Source organism: Triturus cristatus, chromosome 1_1 (assembly GCF_964204655.1).
Source record: "Triturus cristatus chromosome 1_1, aTriCri1.1, whole genome shotgun sequence".
Classification (NCBI taxonomy): Eukaryota; Metazoa; Chordata; class Amphibia; order Caudata; family Salamandridae; genus Triturus; species Triturus cristatus.
The window spans coordinates 540,006,807-540,027,066 of NC_140579.1; the positions used below are offsets into that span (position 1 = coordinate 540,006,807).

General features: G+C 44.7%; 1 protein-coding gene across 1 annotated transcript in view; it reads left to right on the plus strand.

Moving 5' to 3' along the window:
• Window positions 1-20,260, plus strand: part of CACNA1S (calcium voltage-gated channel subunit alpha1 S) — a 753,083-nt gene that overhangs the window by 282,322 nt on the left and 450,501 nt on the right. Inside the window, exons 6-8 of the mRNA XM_085643164.1 lie at window positions 2,252-2,457; window positions 3,169-3,272; window positions 15,173-15,321. Of these exons, the coding sequence (XP_085499290.1) occupies window positions 2,252-2,457; window positions 3,169-3,272; window positions 15,173-15,321 (459 nt within the window). The remainder of the gene's footprint in view (window positions 1-2,251; window positions 2,458-3,168; window positions 3,273-15,172; window positions 15,322-20,260) is intronic.

Sequence of the window (20,260 nt, forward strand, 5' to 3'; positions counted from 1 at the left end):
CCGTGTTTCTACCCGGCATGAAGCCGGACTGGTTCGGGTGAACTAAGTCAGTGACATGAGGAAGGAGTCGTTTGGCCAAGAGTTCGGCCATGCTTTTGGCCTCGACTGTCAGTAGGGAAATAGGGCGGTAGGATTTAAGATCTTCGACCGGCTTATTGGGCTTATGGATGACCACAATGGCAGCGTTACGGACATCAGCTGGGAGGAGTCCCAGCTCGAAGCACTCTAGGTAGAGGTTCAGCAAGTGTGGAGCCAACAGTGTAGCTATGGGTTTAATAAGCTCAATGGGAAGTCCATTTGGACCCATAGCCTTCCCAGAGCGGACCCCGTGAATGGCCTTCTGGATCTCAGTCACGGTGATATCAACTTCGAGCGCCTCCCTGTCCTGCGGGGAGATGCTGGTCATCTCTATAGTGGCCAGTAGGTCAGCCGACATCGGTGCCTGAGATGTTGGCGAAGCGGCATAAACCTCCTCAAAACAGGCTGCGAAAGTGTCTGCGATAAGTTGGGGATCTGTGGGGATCTGTGAGAAGCGTACCATCCGGGGCTGCGATTACACGGACCCATCGTGAAGCGTGCTCTTTACACGCAAGCCATGCTAGGAGTTTACCCGTTCGTTCCCCTTGTTCATAAACCCGGTGCGGTGAGGACAAGGAGCGCATTGTGGCCTCTTCCAAAAGCAACTGTTTATAGTCCTGTCTCTTGATTTTGAGGCTACTGTATTCTAATGTGTCTCTTTTAAGCATAGCACTGGCCCTGGGCCTGGTTAGGCAGAGCCCAGGGTCAGTCAGAGTCAGTTACCACCAGTACCATTCAGCAAAAAGTTGGGGGGTGCCCAAGGCGCAGGATGACTTTGCAACAGTATAGTTTTGTAGGACTGTGTGATGGAGGTGTAACAAGGCCATTGATATGATCTTATTATGGTGTTGATGTGTCCAATCTACACAATGCAGGTCAACAATTGCTCAGTCTTTCATTTTATTATATTATAGGGACATAAATGCTTTGTACCACTTCAAATAAAGTGTCTGTCAATGTGTCACACATTAAGGCTTGAAATGTCACATATAGACATGCTACAATCATGAAAATGTCACACATGAGCCAACTGAAAACTTGGCAGCTATGCCTGTTACTGAGAACTGGAGTCAGGCAGTCTGTCTCCAGATGGTGCCCTTCCATTTCTGATGCTTTGCAGCAGTTTTAAGATCTTCTTAGTGTTTCTTGTTGCTCAAACATGTCTAATTTCTGCTATTTATGTTTCCCTCATCTTAATTGCTTGATTTTGCTTGCAAGAAATTGTCAGTCATAGTCGTTTAAATGTCACTCATAATTACTAGGAAGTTATGAAAATGTCACACATAGCAATGTGAAACCTTGACAGCTATGCACCACTTGACACTCTATGCCACTCCACTTTAAAACACTCTACTCAACTCTGACACAGCACTTCACTCTGCACCACTCAACTCCATGCCCTTCCACTTTGACAGTCTACTCCCTCCACGACACTCCATAACACTGTAGGCTACTCCATGACACTCCACTTCACTCCTCTCCTCTCCACGCCACTCAACTCTGCTGTACTCTAATCCATGCCACTCAATAACACTCCATTCTACTCAAGTTTACGACAGTCTACGCCACACCACTCTCCTTTACGCCACTAACTTTTAGTAATGCTGTAAAGCAGCCACTCTGGTGTACAACATTGCTAAAATATATTGGCAAAGCCAATAGCTCTTGCATAGGCGAGACCTATTGGCATTGCCGACACTTATTGTACATATGGCCCTTTGAGTATAAACACAGACAGGCGTTGAAGGTAGAAGGTCATACATCATAATCCTCCCTAAGACCATTCTCCACTTGGGCCACCAAGACTACGCTTCAAGTAGCCTAAAATTGCAATGGTGCTGTTGAAGAACTATAATGTTGAGGTACATTTATCCTGCCATATCATAATGCAACAAACATAATCATTGTGAAATAAGTCAAACTGCAGAATACAATCCAGACATGCTCTCTTGCACATCTAATCCCTCCCTCCCGCCCCCAAGTGGTCTGGCTCATCACTGTTCTTTTCTTCCTATACTACTTAACCTAAGATGTCACTCTATATTATATAATATTTCCTCAAATGCTATTGCCTCAGATGATCCCTCTCTTTAATTATTATGTATTACACTCTTTAGAGGGTATATGTTAGTTGCTTGCTTCGATGTAATTCCTCTTTTTCTGTCTGTTTCAGATATTATTGCAACGGTGGAGAACGAGGAGCCATCTCCCTGTGCCGCCACAGGGCATGGCAGACCCTGCACCATACCTGGCACTGAGTGCAGGGGGGGTTGGGTAGGCCCCAACCAAGGCATCACTAAGTTTGACAACTTTGGTTTTTCCATGCTGACAGTTTACCAGTGCATAACAATGGAGAGCTGGACTGATGTGCTGTACTGGGTAAGCTTCAATGGCTTCTTCCCTCAGAGGGAAGGGGGTATGTTTAACACTCGCTGCTCCCCTTTGGTAGCAGCCAGGCAGGAAATGTAAGCGCCACCCACTGGTTGCCTCGGGTATTAGGGAACATATTACAATCGAAATCAGATCATAGGTGCTGCACCGCTAAGAAATATTGGAAGGGAGTCATACCCCGGGCAAACCGTGGGAAGACAGTAGACTTCTTTGTCTCCTTTAAAATGAAAAGCTCACCGGGTAGGATTGATAAATGAAATAGAATTTTACAAAATCGAGCCAGATGACGATAGGCACTTTCCGCTGACCACAATTTACAATTTTCATTTAATTTGAAAATAATTGTAAAACAAGTCGGAATAGATACGTGTGCTTATTATCGCAGCACAAAATGTGAAGATTCTTTACATAAGTATGGAAGGAGCAAAGTGGTTTTGTGCAACTCGTACATATAAAAGTTGCTGAGAGGTAACGTCAATGTATAATGTTGCGAAAGAAAACAAACTATTCTGAATGAGGCCCATAGTCTCCATCTCTTGTTCACTTTAGGGCAAGAACCATAGTCATTACTTGTCATCCCGTAAAAGGAGAGAATTTAGCCACTACTCATCCATCAAAAGAACCCACAAAATGTGGTCCTCTCTCACTGCTCACACCTGGGCTCCACAGTGACAGCTGTCTTTTCCATTTCTATCTCAGGTGAATGATGCCATCGGAAATGAGTGGCCCTGGATATATTTTGTGAGCCTCATCCTACTGGGTTCCTTCTTTGTGATGAACCTGGTGCTGGGTGTGTTGAGTGGGTAAGTGCTACCTTGTAAGAACATTGACGTGAACTGCCTGCTGTGTAATTCTAGCCAGGAATTAAATGTTTGCCATTTTTGTGTCAGACCCTCACATTATTCATCTAAACTGTTTGCCATATTTGTTTCAGAACCTTACACTATTCATTTTAAGACCTGAAAACATGTATAGTTGTGCCATACTAGTTACCCATTAAATCTATGTTTTTGTACTGTGCCACTCCCTTGAGACATCAGAATCTACTGGCGAGAGGTCCCGTACTCCAAGCCAGTTCACTGAGTCCAAATGATCTAGGAATGAAAGGCACGTGGTCCAAGTGTCAGACCATGAACCAAGGTCCTAGAAGTTACAATCCATCATATTTGAGCTGAGAGATTAATGGCTCTATATTCCTGATGTAAGAATTCCACCATCAACCTCTAGCGATCAAGGGCTCTATGTCCTCCAATAACTCCCATAGTTCATCTAGTCCTGCAAAGGTCAGCCTGTGTGTCCGTGTGTGAGATTCTGAACTGTGTTTTCCTAGCAATAAAAGGTTATGTTTTCATGTGTCTGACTGCAGAATAGGAAAGATACAGTATCTGTGTCAGTTCTCTGACACCCTCTTCCCAAAGAGATAACAAGAGAAGAAGATCCAGTCAATTAAACAAAATGGCAAATCACCCAGGAGATTTCAGTCCAGAGAGAATGTTTGCATCCTTATGCCAACACCTGAATCCATCAATTTGTTATCCAGCCTGGCACTGAAAGAATCTCTATGCTTGTACCAAAACCCTCAGTCAACTAAACCTAGGCATGATAGGCTCCCAATCACTGTGCCAGTCATCTGTGCATCTTATGTCCTTCATGTGAAATAGTTGGTACCACTACACTGATCATATGACTCCTCCCAAGACTAGAGGTCAAAGACAACGTCTTTGTTATGAACCTAAAGATAAACCTCAGAAAAATGACAAGATCTGTACCCCTGTAAGAATTCCAAGAATGCATATGACAATAGAGGTGAAAGGTTTTATCTCCCTCTGGCAATACTCAGAACCCTCCATTTCCAGAGATGAAAGGTATCTTTACTGCCATGCATCCTCAAAACCCTGGAGATCAAAAATATGTTTACTCTGTGCTGGAGTATTGAACTATCTTGCTCTTGAGGTCAAAGGTTTGTCCTATGAGGCCCCCACCACTCCCAATACTCCCACAGTCCCAATCACTAGACCCCATCCCACCCCCCAAGCAGATAGCCCACTTTCCATCTCCCTAGCAGTGTCATCTGTAAGTCTGCGCCACCGGACATCCTCTCCTGCATATACACACACTCCAGACCTAACAGTCACCTCTAGTGAGGACACACACCTCCCCATGTCCTATGAGGCCCCCAAAACTCCCAATACTCCCACTGTCCCTATCGCACACCACATCCTTACTGACCTATATCACTCCTTACTACCTCACACCCCGTCTCCACCTACCACTATTGTAACTGTCCCAACCATTAATCACATACAGACCGCCTTACCCTCTCTATTCTCCAGCTCCCTCACCCTCCCTCCCACATCTCACACACTCACCCCCCCCACAGCCTCAACATGACACAACTCACTCCAACACATACTCTTCCCCCAACACCACCACCACTCACACCTCCATCAACTCTACCATGCACACCTCCCCACTTACACCTCAGAACCCTACCTCCTCACATCCGACATCTCCCCACGCCCCGTCTCCCCGCACCAATACTCCAACCATCCCACACATTAACCACTTACAAACCGCCTCACAATCCACCTGTACACCCACCCCTTCTATCGAAAAACGCAAAGAAAGACTACATCACAGCGGCCCAGATTTTGGATCCCCCCATATGACATTCATGGCTAAACCGCACCTCCCTCGCATATAATTCATATATCAAATAAGTTACCTCCTACCCCTGACCATAAACTAGATGAGATACTATTATCGCTACTACAAATCAAAAAGGACATACATACGCTTCACAATCTGATTCTTCAGCAACCTAAGTTCTCACACCCAGAACTAGCACCCAGAACGTTCTTCCATGGCAAATACCCGAAAATCACCCCACAACCACACGCAAGCTCAATGAAACAGAGCTGCCTAGATGGAGAACAGTGCCCCACACAGATGTTTCTTCCAGGCTGATTAGGATGATAAACCCTCTATCAGCCAAAGACGTAAGCACCCTGCTCCGCTCCTACGAACTTACGGTTCCCCTACTTAATAGTGAACATACAGTTAACTTGCAAAAACATTCCCTAATCTACTCCATCTCCCCTGATATCCATCGAGCCACAAGACACAACTCTAGAGGTATAGTTGTAAACAACCTCAGGAGAGTCCCCCTCATATCTGAATCCCACACTACACTCATCAAATCACCACTAAAATGCATACTTCTAAACTGCAGGTCGGCATCAAGACATGCAACGGATATAGCTGACCTCATCCTTACTAACAAACCAGACATACTCATTTTGACTGAAACATGGCTAAATGATTTGTCTACGCCTATTCTAGACATACTGGTTGCCCCAAACTATGGCACCACTAGACTAGACAGAACAGACAGATGAGGTGGTGGTATCGCTTGCATACATCGAAGCAATCTAACAGTGAACCGATCCCACTCCCCATCATTATCTTCCTGCGAATACCTATACCTTGGTATCACTGATAATAACAAGCCTATATGCTCACTACATACATTCTACCACCCTCCAGGAGATAATCTCCCCTTCATCGAACACCTAATGGATATTCTAGGCACAAATGTTGACCTTCAGTATACTGAAATATTCCTGGGTGACTTCAATCTCCATTGGGATAATCTGAATGACCCAGGGGTCAATAGCCTCAAAGCTTTCCTCACAGACCTTAACCTCACCTAAATCTGCACCAGTCCTACACATGATAAAGGCGCAATCCTCGATCTGGTAATCTCCAAAGATGACTCTACTGTGCTAGAATCGATCCTCCCGTGCGACTGGTCAGACCACCACATCATTACATTCAACATCAATGAATCAACTAAAGTACCCGCTACACAACCCACGAGAATGAAAATTTGGAAGCGAGATATGAAAAATATCAGTTCCAACGTACTCTCAAGCTCCATCCCTAACAGCTTGCTCCCCCCTGAAGGATCATCCGATGTTCATAGTCTGACCAATCACTTCTTCCACTCCATGAACACGTTTCTAGACAAAGTAGCTCCCCTTCAACTGAAAAGAATCACCAATAAAGACTCAAAACGGTGGTATGATGGCAGGTTAATGAAGACAGAAGATCCCTCAGATTAATCGAACGGCGGTGGAGATCTATCCCACCTGCTGACCACCTCAAGGCTCTAAGAACCACGAGAAATGCCTATTTTAGAAAGGTCAGACGAACTAAAGCTGACTTCTTCAGCACCCAATTGAAGCTAGCTAAGAACCGACCCAAAAAACATTTCGAATTAATCAAAGTGAAACTAAGGATGCACCCCCCCTCCACCAGGATAGTCCAGACATAAGACCCAATGGCGAGGATTTTGCTGCATTCTTTACGATGAAGACGGAAAGCATAAAGACGGACCTGCTCGACGACTTACTAACCATCACGGACACTCAAACAGTCCCTCCAATTACATCACCACTAGCCCCAACCTTCAGCTCTTCAAAATTCGACCTCAAACACAACGCATCATGGTCCTCCTTCAACTTTTACAGTGAAGATTCCATACAAAAAATTCTGATGGCCTTGAATCCCTCCAACCACTTCACAGACCCTCTCCCTGCAAACTACCTAAAAGACTTAATACCATTCGTACTACCTCTATGGACCAAGATCATAAACACTTCCTTCAGTCAAGGAACCATCCCAGATATCCTTAAAGCAGGACAGGTATCCCCTTCTTAAAGAAGCCATCGGCGGACCCATCAGACTTAAACAACTATCACCCCATATCCAACATCCCCACTCTGGACAAACTCCTAGAAACATTTGTTTATACACAGTTGGGCAAACATATAGTACATTTCAACCTGCTCAACCAATACCAATCTGGCTTCCGGGCAGGTCACAGTACAGATTCAGCCATGACACTCATAATAGACGACACACTAAAAATCCTTGTCCAAAACGAAACCTGTTTACTAATCTTGCTTGACCTATCTTCGGCCTTTGACACAGTCAAACACAACAACTTGCTAGCCCTCCCGAAACACAGAATGGGTTTATCTGGCTCCGTACTTACCTGGTTCACCTCCTTCCTCCAAAACAGATCACAAAGATTCAAGGTCAACAATTCCTTATCCAATCTCGTGCCAGTAACTCTAGGAATACCGCAAGGATCATGCCTCTCACCCACTCTTTTCAACCTCTATATGAAACCACTCACCAAACTCCTCAGCGCATCTAAGGTCCACTATCACATGTATGCAGATGATACGCAACCCTACATAAAGGTCCACTCACTTGAGGACATCAAATCTCTCAATTCAACGCTGGAAAAAACTCAATCCTGGCTGGCCGAAAACCATCTGAAACTATATAGCCTCAAAACCGAATTCCTCCTAATCGCTCCCCCAAACCATTCTTCCATCATTCACGACTGGCTGAATCACCTAACAGCACTCAAAGGTCAACCACTCATTGTCAATTCAGCGAAATAACTGGGAATAACGCCGGACAGAAACTTAAACATGCAGAAACATATCAGTGCCTCTACAAAATGAGTTCTTTTTCAAATAAACACCTTAAAAAAACTGAAACCTTTTTTGCCAGCAAATGACTTCAAACAGGCTGTGCAAGCCTTAGTAATCCCAAGAGTAGAATATGTATGTGTCACCCTTTGCGGTCTTCCCAGATCAACGACGGCCCCGCTAAGAGCCACAATCAACACAGCGGCTAGACTAATCACTGGCTCCAAAAGAAACTCTCATATCTCCCCGGACCTTATAGCTCTCAATTGGTTACCATTCGAGGGGCGAATTCAACTAAAAATTGCTTGTATGACACACAAGGCCCTACACCACAATAACCCAAGTTATCTAACACAATAACTGTCACTCTCATGTGGTAACAGATCCACCAGGAGCTCAAAGAATCTTCTTTTGAAACCGCAAAGATTCGCCAAGATAAAAACATACAACCAATCCTTCTCAGGAATGGGCCCTAGGATCTGGAATGCCCTACCCCCAGAAACTAGACAGAACCCCTCTACTGCCTTTTTAAAAAAAGAAGTGAAATTGATTCTCATGTCAAAGTTTACGTGAAATATTTTATTTCCAGATTTTTAGTGACTACTTTGTGTTTGATCTCTCGCAACAAGATGTGAAATGTAATCTCAGGGATATTATGTTTCTAAAAAGTGTGTATATAACCTGTAAAATACATGTGGTAGCTACTTCTATGTATTAGATTCAATCATATACTTTCTACTATAATTGTATTTGCTCCTCACATCTTGCTTGTAAAGCGCTCTGATACCCGCAAGTTTCTTGTTCGTGCTATATAAAACTCTTAAAATAAAGAAATAAAAGTAAAGGTTCTGAATCTTGGGCCAATCCCCTAATCCAAGCGACAATATTTCTTTTGATTGGGATTTTCAGTGTGGTAAGTGTGAGAAAGTGCCCTCTTTCTGCATGGTTGATGCCACCTTTTGCTGAACTGCTGATGTACTTTGACTGAGTGTGCCCTGGGCTCCTGCCAAACAGGTCTCCAGGGCCTATGTTCTTTCCCTAAACTGCATTGATTACAAAACCCAATGGGCACTCTTTGGCCACAGGGCAGTACCTTATAAATGGTACCACAGGTGCCAAGGGCACTGTGGCCAGGAAAGGCCTCTAAGGACTGCAGCACTTATTATGCCACCACCCTTAGAGGCCCTGTACCTTTACACACACACACACACTGCCCTTGCAGGCTGCGTATTTGGTGCAGAACAAAGTGAAGAGTCGACATGGCACACATCTCTGTGTGCCATGCCTGCAACCCCCTGCCCTGGCATAGGTCTGTCACCCCTCTAGCTGGGTGCACTATACCAGTGGTGAGGGTACAGGTGCATGAGCCCTGTACCCCTACAATGTCTAAGCCAATTCTATTCTTAGACATTGTAAGTGCAGTAATGCCATTAAGAGTATATGGTGCTGGGAGTTTGTCATTATGAACTCCACAATACCAAAATGGCTTTACTAAAAACTGTGAAGTTTGTTATCAAACTTCTCAGCCCATTAAACCCACACTGATGCCAGTGTGGGATTTAATGAAAAATGCACACAAAGGGCATCTTAGAGATGCCCCCTGAAAAACGACCTAACACTAGTGTTAAGGCTGAGTGGCTGCTCGCCAGCTGCCACCACCAGAGAAGTTTCTGGACCCCTGGGTTGAGAGCCTGCTGCTCCTGGGGGTCTGAAACAATGCACATCCTAGGACGAGGTACCAAGCCTCCTCCCCCAGGATGGACAGGGTCCATGAAGGGGAAGCTTAAAAGCCTTGCCGCCTTTGTGAGCTTCCCCAGGCCTTTTGCTGCTTCCAGCAACTGGTCCCCACCACTTCTGATCCCCACTTTGGACGGGAGAACCGGCGGGAAAACCAAGTGAGGAAGGGTGGTGTGCCCACCTTTGCCAACACCACCCGTCAGGTAGGGGAGGCGAGGTGAAGCACAACTTTCAGTCCCTGCCGTCTTGCAGATGGGGGGACCCAGCCAACCAGAGTGAGGCATATGCCCCCCTCCCACTGGAGGGTGGCATAATAGGGGGTGTACTCACCCCAAGGATGGGACCCATTTGTCCCAACCTTTACTTACCTGTAACGCCCCTAAATCTAGAATTTAGGGGCACCCCCAAACCTTTTCTCCTCAGACAAGAAATGACCAAGAAGAAAAAAAGAAGAAAGACCGAACAGCCGTGCTGAAGCTAAGAAGAGGAGGACGCTCACTAACTTGGCTCCAGCCCTATCGGCCTGTCCCCATCTTGAACCTGCAGAAGGGAAACTCCGGTGTGTCCTGCAGCCAGCAACCTCACGAACCCCGGGAACTTGCCCTGCCTTCCAAAGTAAAGACCATGTCTCCCGTAAACACCGGATTTGTTCACCCACAGACTCTGTCTTCGGCCAAATCCGCGAGTCTGCACCACTCTGCACCCGTCGCCCAGGACCCAAGTTTGAGTGGCAGAACACCACAAGGAGGTCTCCCCGGCGATTCTGACTCAAGATCTGGTGATCTCTGACCTGCCTCGAATCTCCAGGCGAAGCCTGCAGCCTCTGTTTGGAGGATGCCCCCCAACAGCGACCGGAGTTGGTAAGACAAACCCGACGCCTAAACACACCCCTGCAACCGAAGCCCTACGGCCTTGGGTGGCCCAACCGACAGTGTTCCAGCATCCCCAGGCATCCTAACTTACCTCTCCAACTGGCGGTCACCTCCAGAAGATCTTCGTCCCCGAGCCTGTAGTCTTTGTTGAAACCAGAGAATCCCCATTGAAATCAACAGGGCATCTGACGCCAAACCAGCACCCCGCACCCAGCCACACCTGCGCCGCTGCGGGTGCACTTTTTGTGCTGAACAGGATCTCCCTTTGCCCTGAGCATAACACCAGGAGCTTTGCTCCCACAACCCAGTGACCGGCTCGTAAGCAGCCACCAACCGGAGGCCCTCTATCCCCCATTGGATAACATTGGGCCTCAGCACTCTGCACCCGGCCGGCTGTTTTTTTCTCTGACATTTTTTTTAAGTGTGGAGTTAATTTATATGCAAACCTGAAAAATAACAATTGTGAAAAACTGATTTTACTTACCTTTTCTCTAGGAAATGTCCCAGTGTGATATCCAGGCATACCACATTGAGTAGAAAAAGTAACTTAAAAAGTAATCTAAAAAGTAACTAAAAAGTAATATGTACAGTAATTTTAATACCTTGACTTGCCGGTATTTCAAGCAACTGCATTTGAACTTGCATTCACTTGTAAACACTGCATAATATTTTGCAAAGCATTTATTTCACTTACCAGTTCCAGGCTTGGTTCTAGAAATAAAATACAAACAAAATTGGTCTGAGTTTAGTCTTTGAGTGTGTGAAATCATTTGCTGATTGAGTGTGAACAACAAATGCTTAACACTACCCTCTGATACAGCATTACTGCTCGCCCACACCACCACAAATAGAGAGTAAGGTGCTATCTACTTTTACCTCTGCCTACCTTTGGGGTTCCACTGGACTCTGTGCACACTATAGCTGAGTTTCGTGTTGTATATACAGATCCAGCTTCCTACAGTAAGATCCATTTGTCAGTGGCAGAGTGTTGACCCTGTGTTGTATCTCAATTCCTCAGGTGCATCTTCTCCTTAGCTGCTCAGCCAAGTTAAATGTGATGTCTGCGTGGAATGTTGGAATGCTTGATGACAGAGAGACTGGAATGTTGGTGTGCCTGCTTGTGTGGTGAGACTGGCAGTTGGAGAGAGTGGGCTGAGCGGCAGAGATGCTGTTCCTGGTGGGTCCTGTAATATACTTCTACTAAACCAACCAATAAACCTTCTACTTCTGTTATACTTACTGGCTACCTCTGATCATCATTGGATCCAACCTATTTACATTACAACAATGGCGACGATCTGGAAGAAACCCTGCGTGCTTTGGCCACAAGACTACAGCAAGACTACAGCAAGTGAGGAAACTAACATATTTACAGAACTTTATTCTACAAGAAACTACTCAAAGCTAAGCAACTTGAAAAAGAAAGGAAAAGAACGCCCCCAAGGTCCCACCAGTGTCCTTCACCATCTGGACAGCCTACCCAGGGCGCTTCACATTCCTCATACTTATGGTTCTATACTTCAAAAGAAATTTGATACAGCGTTAATTAATATATGATAAAGACTGGCTTACTTTCAGAATCCTGCTTTCCGAACCGTAAACTTTAAAAAAAGAAAGAAAATGTTCCACGATTTTTAAAACTACTGGCTTCAGCAGTGCCTAGCTACGTGTCAAACATCTTGAGAAACTTGATGTTATTTATCTGATGTCAGAAGACACCGTTTATTTTTGCTCTGGCAAGGCTGCGGATATCACCATGGACATTAGTGTGGCATTAGATAATTATTTTAAGGTGTTGGAGACAGGCGCTCGTTGACTGACTGACGCGCTCGGCTGCTGGACAAGTGTTGCGTGACCATGTATGGTGCTCTACCTATGTCTTAGGTGAGTTTTTGTCCGTGTTAGTATCTAAACTTTGAGCCTTGTTGAGGGGGTGAGCCGTTAGTAATGCGTGTTGCCGTTTGAAAATGTTGCGCGTGGCTTCCTCAGCGCGCTCGAACTCACCTGCGTTCCCTCGTGAAGTGTCTCTGCTTCCATGTCTGTTGGAGCTGCTCCTTGACGTTTGTCTGCACGGACGTACTGTGAGCCATCCGGCACTGCGTCATGCAGCGTGCCGCCATATTGCGTTTCCACCAGAGTTACTCACCTTAGCCATGCTGTCTTCTGCAGTTCATTCTGCGGTGCTCCTTCTGCCAACCACGTTTGGAGGACAATAAAGTTTTTTCTGGGAAAACACCAGGACATCGTATCCGGTTTATTCTCCTAATGCCTGTAAGCTTAGATGTTCGGCGGAAATCGACTAGTGCGGATTTATGGACAGTCGCTTTGGTAAAGGAAAAAAATCTTCTGAACTGATCTAATTATTTTTCAATGAGAAAGCAGAGAGCCAACAATTGAAGCACACAATGCCGAATGTTTCCAGTCTGAATGATTTGGTATCATTGCAGTGAAATATCCTTAAAAGTGGAACTACGGTGACAACGTTATTTATTTTAGTTTATTGTGTTATAATGGACATCGTATGCTATATTACAATGTTAGTGACATCTTACAGTTGTGTGTTGTTCACCCTTCATAATTTTACTTGATTATTACTGTTGATATTTACGTCTTTCCTTATTTGTTTTTACTGACTTAGATACTTTCAGGGTATTAGGCATTTTCTTCAGGGTATTTGATGTTGGGAGCTGGTCTCTTTACTCTAGTTACATTCTTCAGTGGGGGTAGTGCGCACACCCTTCACACTGATTTCACCCTACACAGTGTTACGCTTGCATTACTCTCTACATTGTTATCTTTCAGTGATTACTTGCGCAGTGGGCTGTGTACCCATCTTTTATTTTAATGCGCAATGGGCAGTGTACCCATCTCAAGTTTAAGGCGCAATGGGCAGTGTACCCATCTTTTATTTTAATGCGCAATGGGCAGTGTACCCATCTTAAGTTTAAGGCGCAATGGGCAGTGTACCCATCTTTTGTTTTAATCCGCAATGGGCAGTGTACCCATCTTAAGTTTAAGGCGAAATGGGCAGTGTACCCATCTTTTGTTTTAATGTGCTATGGGCGGTGTACCCATACTTGATTTAAAATGTGTAATGGGCAGTGTACCCATCTTTTGTTTTAATCCGCAATGGGCAGTGTACCCATCTTAAGTTTAAGGCGCAATGGGCAGTGTACCCATCTGTTGTTTTAATGCGCTATGGGCAGTGTACCCATACTTGATTTAAAATGTGTAATGGGCAGTGTATTCATTTTGAGTTTAAATGCGCAATGGGCAGTGTTCCCATCTTTAGTTACAATGCGCAATGGACAGTGTATCCATACTTTATTTTGAGATTCATAAGGGGCAGTGTACCCATACGCAGTGAAATCTATATGTTCAATATTTTGTAACGTTTTTTCTATCGCCTTGCATTTTTTTTCTTACATCATTTTTTTTTTTTGCTTACTTTTACTTCTATATCACACTTTTAATTCCTTTATTGTCTATTTCTTTTTTTTTTCTTTACTTTACTTGTATGATGCTATAATCGAGTGTTTAACACGCAGGTTTTACATGCAACGTTTTACATGCAATGGTTGAATTATTTCTATTAATTGTTTTCCCAAGGGAAGGGGATGTGCTATATCTTGAAGTTTTTCATGTGCTATATATTGAAGTTTTTCATGTGCTATATCTTGAAGCTTTTCACACTGTTTCACCCTCCTTTCATTCTAGTCACTTTCTACTACTTATTCTCATTTTTTCTAACCTGTCACTAGTCTTTCATGCTTCCTCTAATGTTTATTGTGCGCAACGATGCAAGTACCATCTTTCATACTTTCATGCTGCAAGGTTGCAAATTATTGTTGTTTATTCTTCTCCAAAGAAAGGGGATGTGTTGTATCTCAATTCCTCAGGTGCATCTTCTCCTTAGCTGCTCAGCCAAGTTAAATGTGATGTCTGCGTGGAATGTTGGAATGCTTGATGACAGAGAGACTGGAATGTTGGTGTGCCTGCTTGTGTGGTGAGACTGGCAGTTGGAGAGAGTGGGCTGAGCGGCAGAGATGCTGTTCCTGGTGGGTCCTGTAATATACTTCTACTAAACCAACCAATAAACCTTCTACTTCTGTTATACTTACTGGCTACCTCTGATCATCATTGGATCCAACCTATTTACATTACAACACCCTGCAACAGACACTCCTTGAGAGCATCGTCCGTTTACGCAGTGCAGAACCTCGATCGCTTATAATTTCGTTGTTAGGCAGTCTCCTCCTGTGTTCCTCATGCATGCTTCAAGCTCTTTATGTGCTAAGACTATAAAGCATGTAGGGAGAAGCATAAAGAAAAAAATATAACTTTGGTTTCCTTCATGCCCAGTCCAATATGCAATTAAATCCACTTTCAAACCAGGCCAGCTCTTAGATGGAGATGATTAAATTAAGAACCAGTGTTTGCTAATGATCACAAACATTTCAGCCATTCTTTGAAACCACTCTCATCAACCTCTTTACTTTTTATCTTACAAATTATAACCCTCTTAATTGATGGAGATACGTCCTGCTGGCATATATCTGATTCATGCCTCTTTTCTTTACTTTCCAGAGAGTTCACCAAGGAGAGAGAAAAGGCGAAGTCAAGGGGCACATTTCAGAAACTGCGGGAGAAACAGCAGCTGGATGAGGACATAAGGGGGTACATGGACTGGATTGTGCAAGCCGAAATAATGGACTCTGACATGGAGAAAGGGGAAGGTACATTATCTATTACCAGAGTGATCCAGGGTTCCATTCTTTATACCTTTACCGCTTACATGATGGTCTTTCAAGCGTTCACTCCCACCATCTCATGCTTTCATTCTCGAGTTCTGTTGTGGCCAAGAGCCATTTTGCCCCATGGACTCAACAATACCAAAAGCTGTCTACTCCAGTTCTATTCCATCCAGCTCTCGCATACAAACATCTAGACAGCAAGTGTTTGCTGCACTCAAAAGCGTTCACAGGGGAGACTGGCAGGAGGGGAGGAAGCATCAGCAGCGTAGGATCATGTGCATCTGACCCTGCTAGAGATGAACTCACACACATATAAACCATCACTTTGTTGGCCATGACGTATGCTAAGAAAAATGTCTTCATGCTCATTTCACTGAACAAGCTTCCATAGGGGTCACTGATATTTTAGGTTTTGGATACATAGATGTGTTTTGTCTTTTTGAGACCACAGTTTCTCAGAGTTGTGATCTGGGATCTGTTAGAAATGGGGTTTCTGGTAGATTAAGGTATGCACCTAAGCCAGGCAAAACCAACCACTCTAGGCAGGGTAAGTAATTTACACACCAAGGATAACCTGTGCTCACCCTCTGGTAACCTCGCGCAGAGCAATCAGGTTTTTCATCAGTGGCAATGTGTAAAGGTTTTGCTCAACACACTCAAACCACCAACACAATGAATATACAACAAAAGAGACTCCACATAGGATTATATAAAGATATATAGTGTATGTACAACATGAATCAGACACACCGTGCATATTATGCAAATCCTGGGATAGTACTCGTTATCCTGACTATGCAAGAATGAACACGACATCAGCAGCGGCCCGTGCAGGTAACAGCGGTGGAGCAGTGGGGCTGGGATGGGGAGGAGATTCGATAGACGACCACAAAGGAAAATGAAAGAAATAATTAATTTTCCCTCGTCGTCGTCTGTCGAAATCCCCCCCCCCCCCCGACCTGGCCCCACTGCTCTTACCTGCATGGGCCGCTGCTGCACAACATACATTATAACCTCAGGGCATGAAATGCAGCAATTTGATTTGGGACAAAAAGTACATGACTCAAAAATGCTTAGGACATTTGGAATGAGCTATATATACTTGGCTTGTTAGGGATGAATTATGAGTAATCTGCATGTAGCACCATTAGAACCACTCTGGAGTCACCAAAATGCCACCATCAGGCAAGGGACTGCTGGATCACACCATAAACATATAGGACAATTGTCTACAAATTCAGGAATCATAGAGACACAGCGCACCTGTGCTTTTATTATGTGTTAGGCAGTGTTTATCATAGCCGATGAGCCCCTTTTAGATAATTGCAGACATAAACGTAGGCCGCAGGAACACCTGCGTGCCTACTACATGGGTTATGATGTTTTTGGAGAATTCCTTACCCGGCGAAGCTGGGGAGTTTCCATCGAAGTTTCACCCCATCTCCGGCAGGAAGCCGGTATCCCCCAAGTTACGTGCTCCAGAAAATGTGGGGTGGGGGGGGCGTGGGAAGGCACACCTACCTAGACGTTTACAGGAAGATCCAATGGGATCCCCCGCATGAAGACTGGCCACAGGGCAACCACCTGCAAGGACGCGTGCCAATGCTGGCAGCCCAGAGCTCATGGTCAGGATGCACACGGACTGCACAGCTGCACGCGGTGCCTCCTCCAGCCCGGTCGCACCACGCTGGATTCCGTTCTCTGGGAGAAGTTGGGGGACAAAGTAGGGGCAGTGCTGTGGTTGTCTGGGCTTCTTGGTTGTCTCGGCAACCCAGCTCTCAGTGAAATACTGCTTGTTGGCTCAGCATGCCCGTTCAGGGCAGCGCGAGTCAAGAAGGGAACATGCCAGTTCCAGAACCCATGCTTTGCAAGATCTAAGGTGCTCCACACGCACCATTTGAAGAGGCCAGTAGCTACAGCCAGCACTTGCCCCACGCTGGGCTGTAGAATAAAAGTGCTCCACAGGCTCTTGTGATTGCAGAGGCCAGGAGCAACAACCAGCCCTCACCAAACGCTGGGCTCCTGGGAGGGCACTTATGGGGGCACCAGCAGTGGGCAGGTAGACCAGCAGAACAAAGCCAGTAATACCAATGGCGATCTCTCCTTGCAGCACCACAGTGCCTTAACATAACAGAGTCAGGGATGAGCTGGCTGCAGGGCAAACACAGAAAAGCAATCCATTGAGTCCTTTGGGATACCCAGCAATTAGCAGGTAATAGGGCAACAGCAGAAGAGCCGTCTAGATGAGTCATTTGAGTAGCACAGCAGTCCCTTTGACAGAGGATTGGTCCCAGTTCCAAAAGTGCTCTAAAAACATGGGGCAGAGCCCCTGTACTTCTACTCAACATGTTTTAGATCTAGGGGGCACATCAAAAGAAACCTTCCAGTTGTGCAACACTCCCTTTCAACCCCAACCCTGGCTGCAGACATCAAAAGGAGGTAAATCAGCCCTATGTGTGATGGTAGGACACAGCCGATACAAATGTAGGTGTGCCCCGCCTCCCTCTCTCCCAGCCCAGAAAAGGTATCAGTGTGCAGATGCAACCCTGTCACACCCAAAACCTCCTGTGTGAAGGCTGTTATGCACAAAGTATAGCTGTCAACCTGGCCCAGATGTGGATTGGAGACAGGCTGCAAAGCACAAAGAGTCATAAGCACAGAGAAATGCCCACTTTCTAAAAGTGGTTACATCAAACAGGGGCAGCCCTATTACCCGAACCTGGGTCAGATACACATTATAGCAGCTACAATGGTTCAAGAAAAAAGATACATAAAAGTAAGTATTAGTTATTAAAGTTTTACATAAATACGGAATGATTAAATTAAAGGACAGTATATATAAACCACAACAGAAATTGTGAAAAAATTAGATAATCATGAAAAGGTACCCATAATAAATCACAAAAACAATTATTACTGCAAAAACATATTTTTACTGAAAGAAAAGCTACACAAAATTACAATTGAACAATCCACCAGGGATGCTCACATAGTTACACAATAAATATCAATAAGGACACAATTTACAGTGTATAAAGAGAAACGATGGCAGAGGAAAGAAAATCAAACAAAAACAGGTCCAACAGATCACAAGAACAAAAATTGCAATAAATGCTTCCTCTTCAAAATGTGCCACGGACAAGTGTCGACAGCGTTTCGACCTATTCAATTTATAAGTTCATCATCAGGATAGGCAACAAAATTTATGAGCAACCAATCAAAATTATTTATATGGTCTGAATCAAACATACTCAGACGCAATCAAAACAAAGAAACCGCATGGGTAATTTTTCCAAATTGGGAATCCAGCCATAAGGATTAGGGAACACACATATAAATCACAGTGCTCACGTAAGACCCAATGCAACCTTAAAACCGGCCCACTCGAAATTTAGACTGCATTAAGCGTAATGCTGCCCACTAAACGAAGCATGCATACCCTTAGCTCAATAGACTCAAACTCTCTGGACCTCAAGCTCAACTCTACCTAAAGGAACATAACAACACCGTCGCCACTCGCCAGTAACAACAGATCACCTTAATCTGATCAGTGGTATTAAATCTCTCTTCCAGGAAAAAAATCTCAAAGATGAATCCCAATTGCGGGTTCTGTCGAGATTCAACCATGGAAATATTGTTTTCTTCGGCTACACAAAAAAAACACCTGGTTCCACTCCAAGCTTCATTGCATCTTGCAGCATTTGTGATCTCGGGGATTGGCCACTCTGACCACAGCACTCCTGTAATACACTCACTTCACTCTGTGGATGGCAGACCAACTTATAAATGTACATGCCTAGTGCACACACTGTTTCATTCTTATCAAGCTCACTATTTGACAAGCAAGCAGAAGATTTTATATGGATCCACAACTTTGCAGTTCGAATAGCTTCCTCCTCAAAACGCCGGTCTTTAACAAATAATGTACCTTGAATCAACCTTTTTCCTGAGTGCTCCTAAAGTCTGGAATTCCATTTTGCTTTCAATCCGCTCTACTGCCTCGGCACTGTTTGGAGTGTGGTACATCACTTTATATTACTGACTCTGGTAGTCTGTGTGAGAAGTTGGCCTGATATATGATGTCACTAATTCTAGTGTACACCTTGTATCAGTCCAAACAACCCTTATGGTGATTGGTTGTAAAGTCAACCTTATAGACCAGCTATCCTAGTGGTAGCATGGACAAGAGCAGTCTTAGGCTAAACTCTGTATGGCATGTGAAGCCAGCTGTGATACCATATATAATCCCTTGAATACCAAATGAAAGGACACCACAACAGATATATATCTTAAAATAGAATGTATTTATTCTAGTAAAACCCTCAGCACTCTTTATGAGATTCGAGGTAAGTACAACACAGTCTTATTTAAGCATACATTAAGTCACACAGGTAAGTAATACAGTTAGGCCCTAGGGGCCACGCAAACCATATACTAAGTAAGTGGTATAAGAACCACTGTCATGAACACAGGATAGGCCTAGGCCTAGGGAATCGCTGGGGCTACACTATACAAAGGTTAGGAAGTGGGAGGCCCACGGGATTCAGGTGCAGAGTGGAAACACTCACGCGTAATGCGTAAATTCGATAGAAATAGAAGTTATTAGAGTTTAACAGTTTTAGGACACTTCTGGAATAGCTAGGAAGTCGAGACTTGGAAACTAGACCCTAGGATAGTCACTACCCTTGTGAGCACCGGAGTACTCAAGTTACCTAGCCCACGGGCTGCGGGTGTATAGGTGTGAACTTGCGTCTGGTTTCGTCGTGGACTCCTATGGATGCCTGAAGGAAAGTTTCAGACAGGCAGTCAGTGAAGAGTGTCCGGTGGATCCCAAGGATGGAATCAAGAAGGAAGGATACCTGCAAGCAGAAGGGACAGAGTCTAGGTCACCAGCCAGGAGCCGGGAAGGAACCAGGAAGGA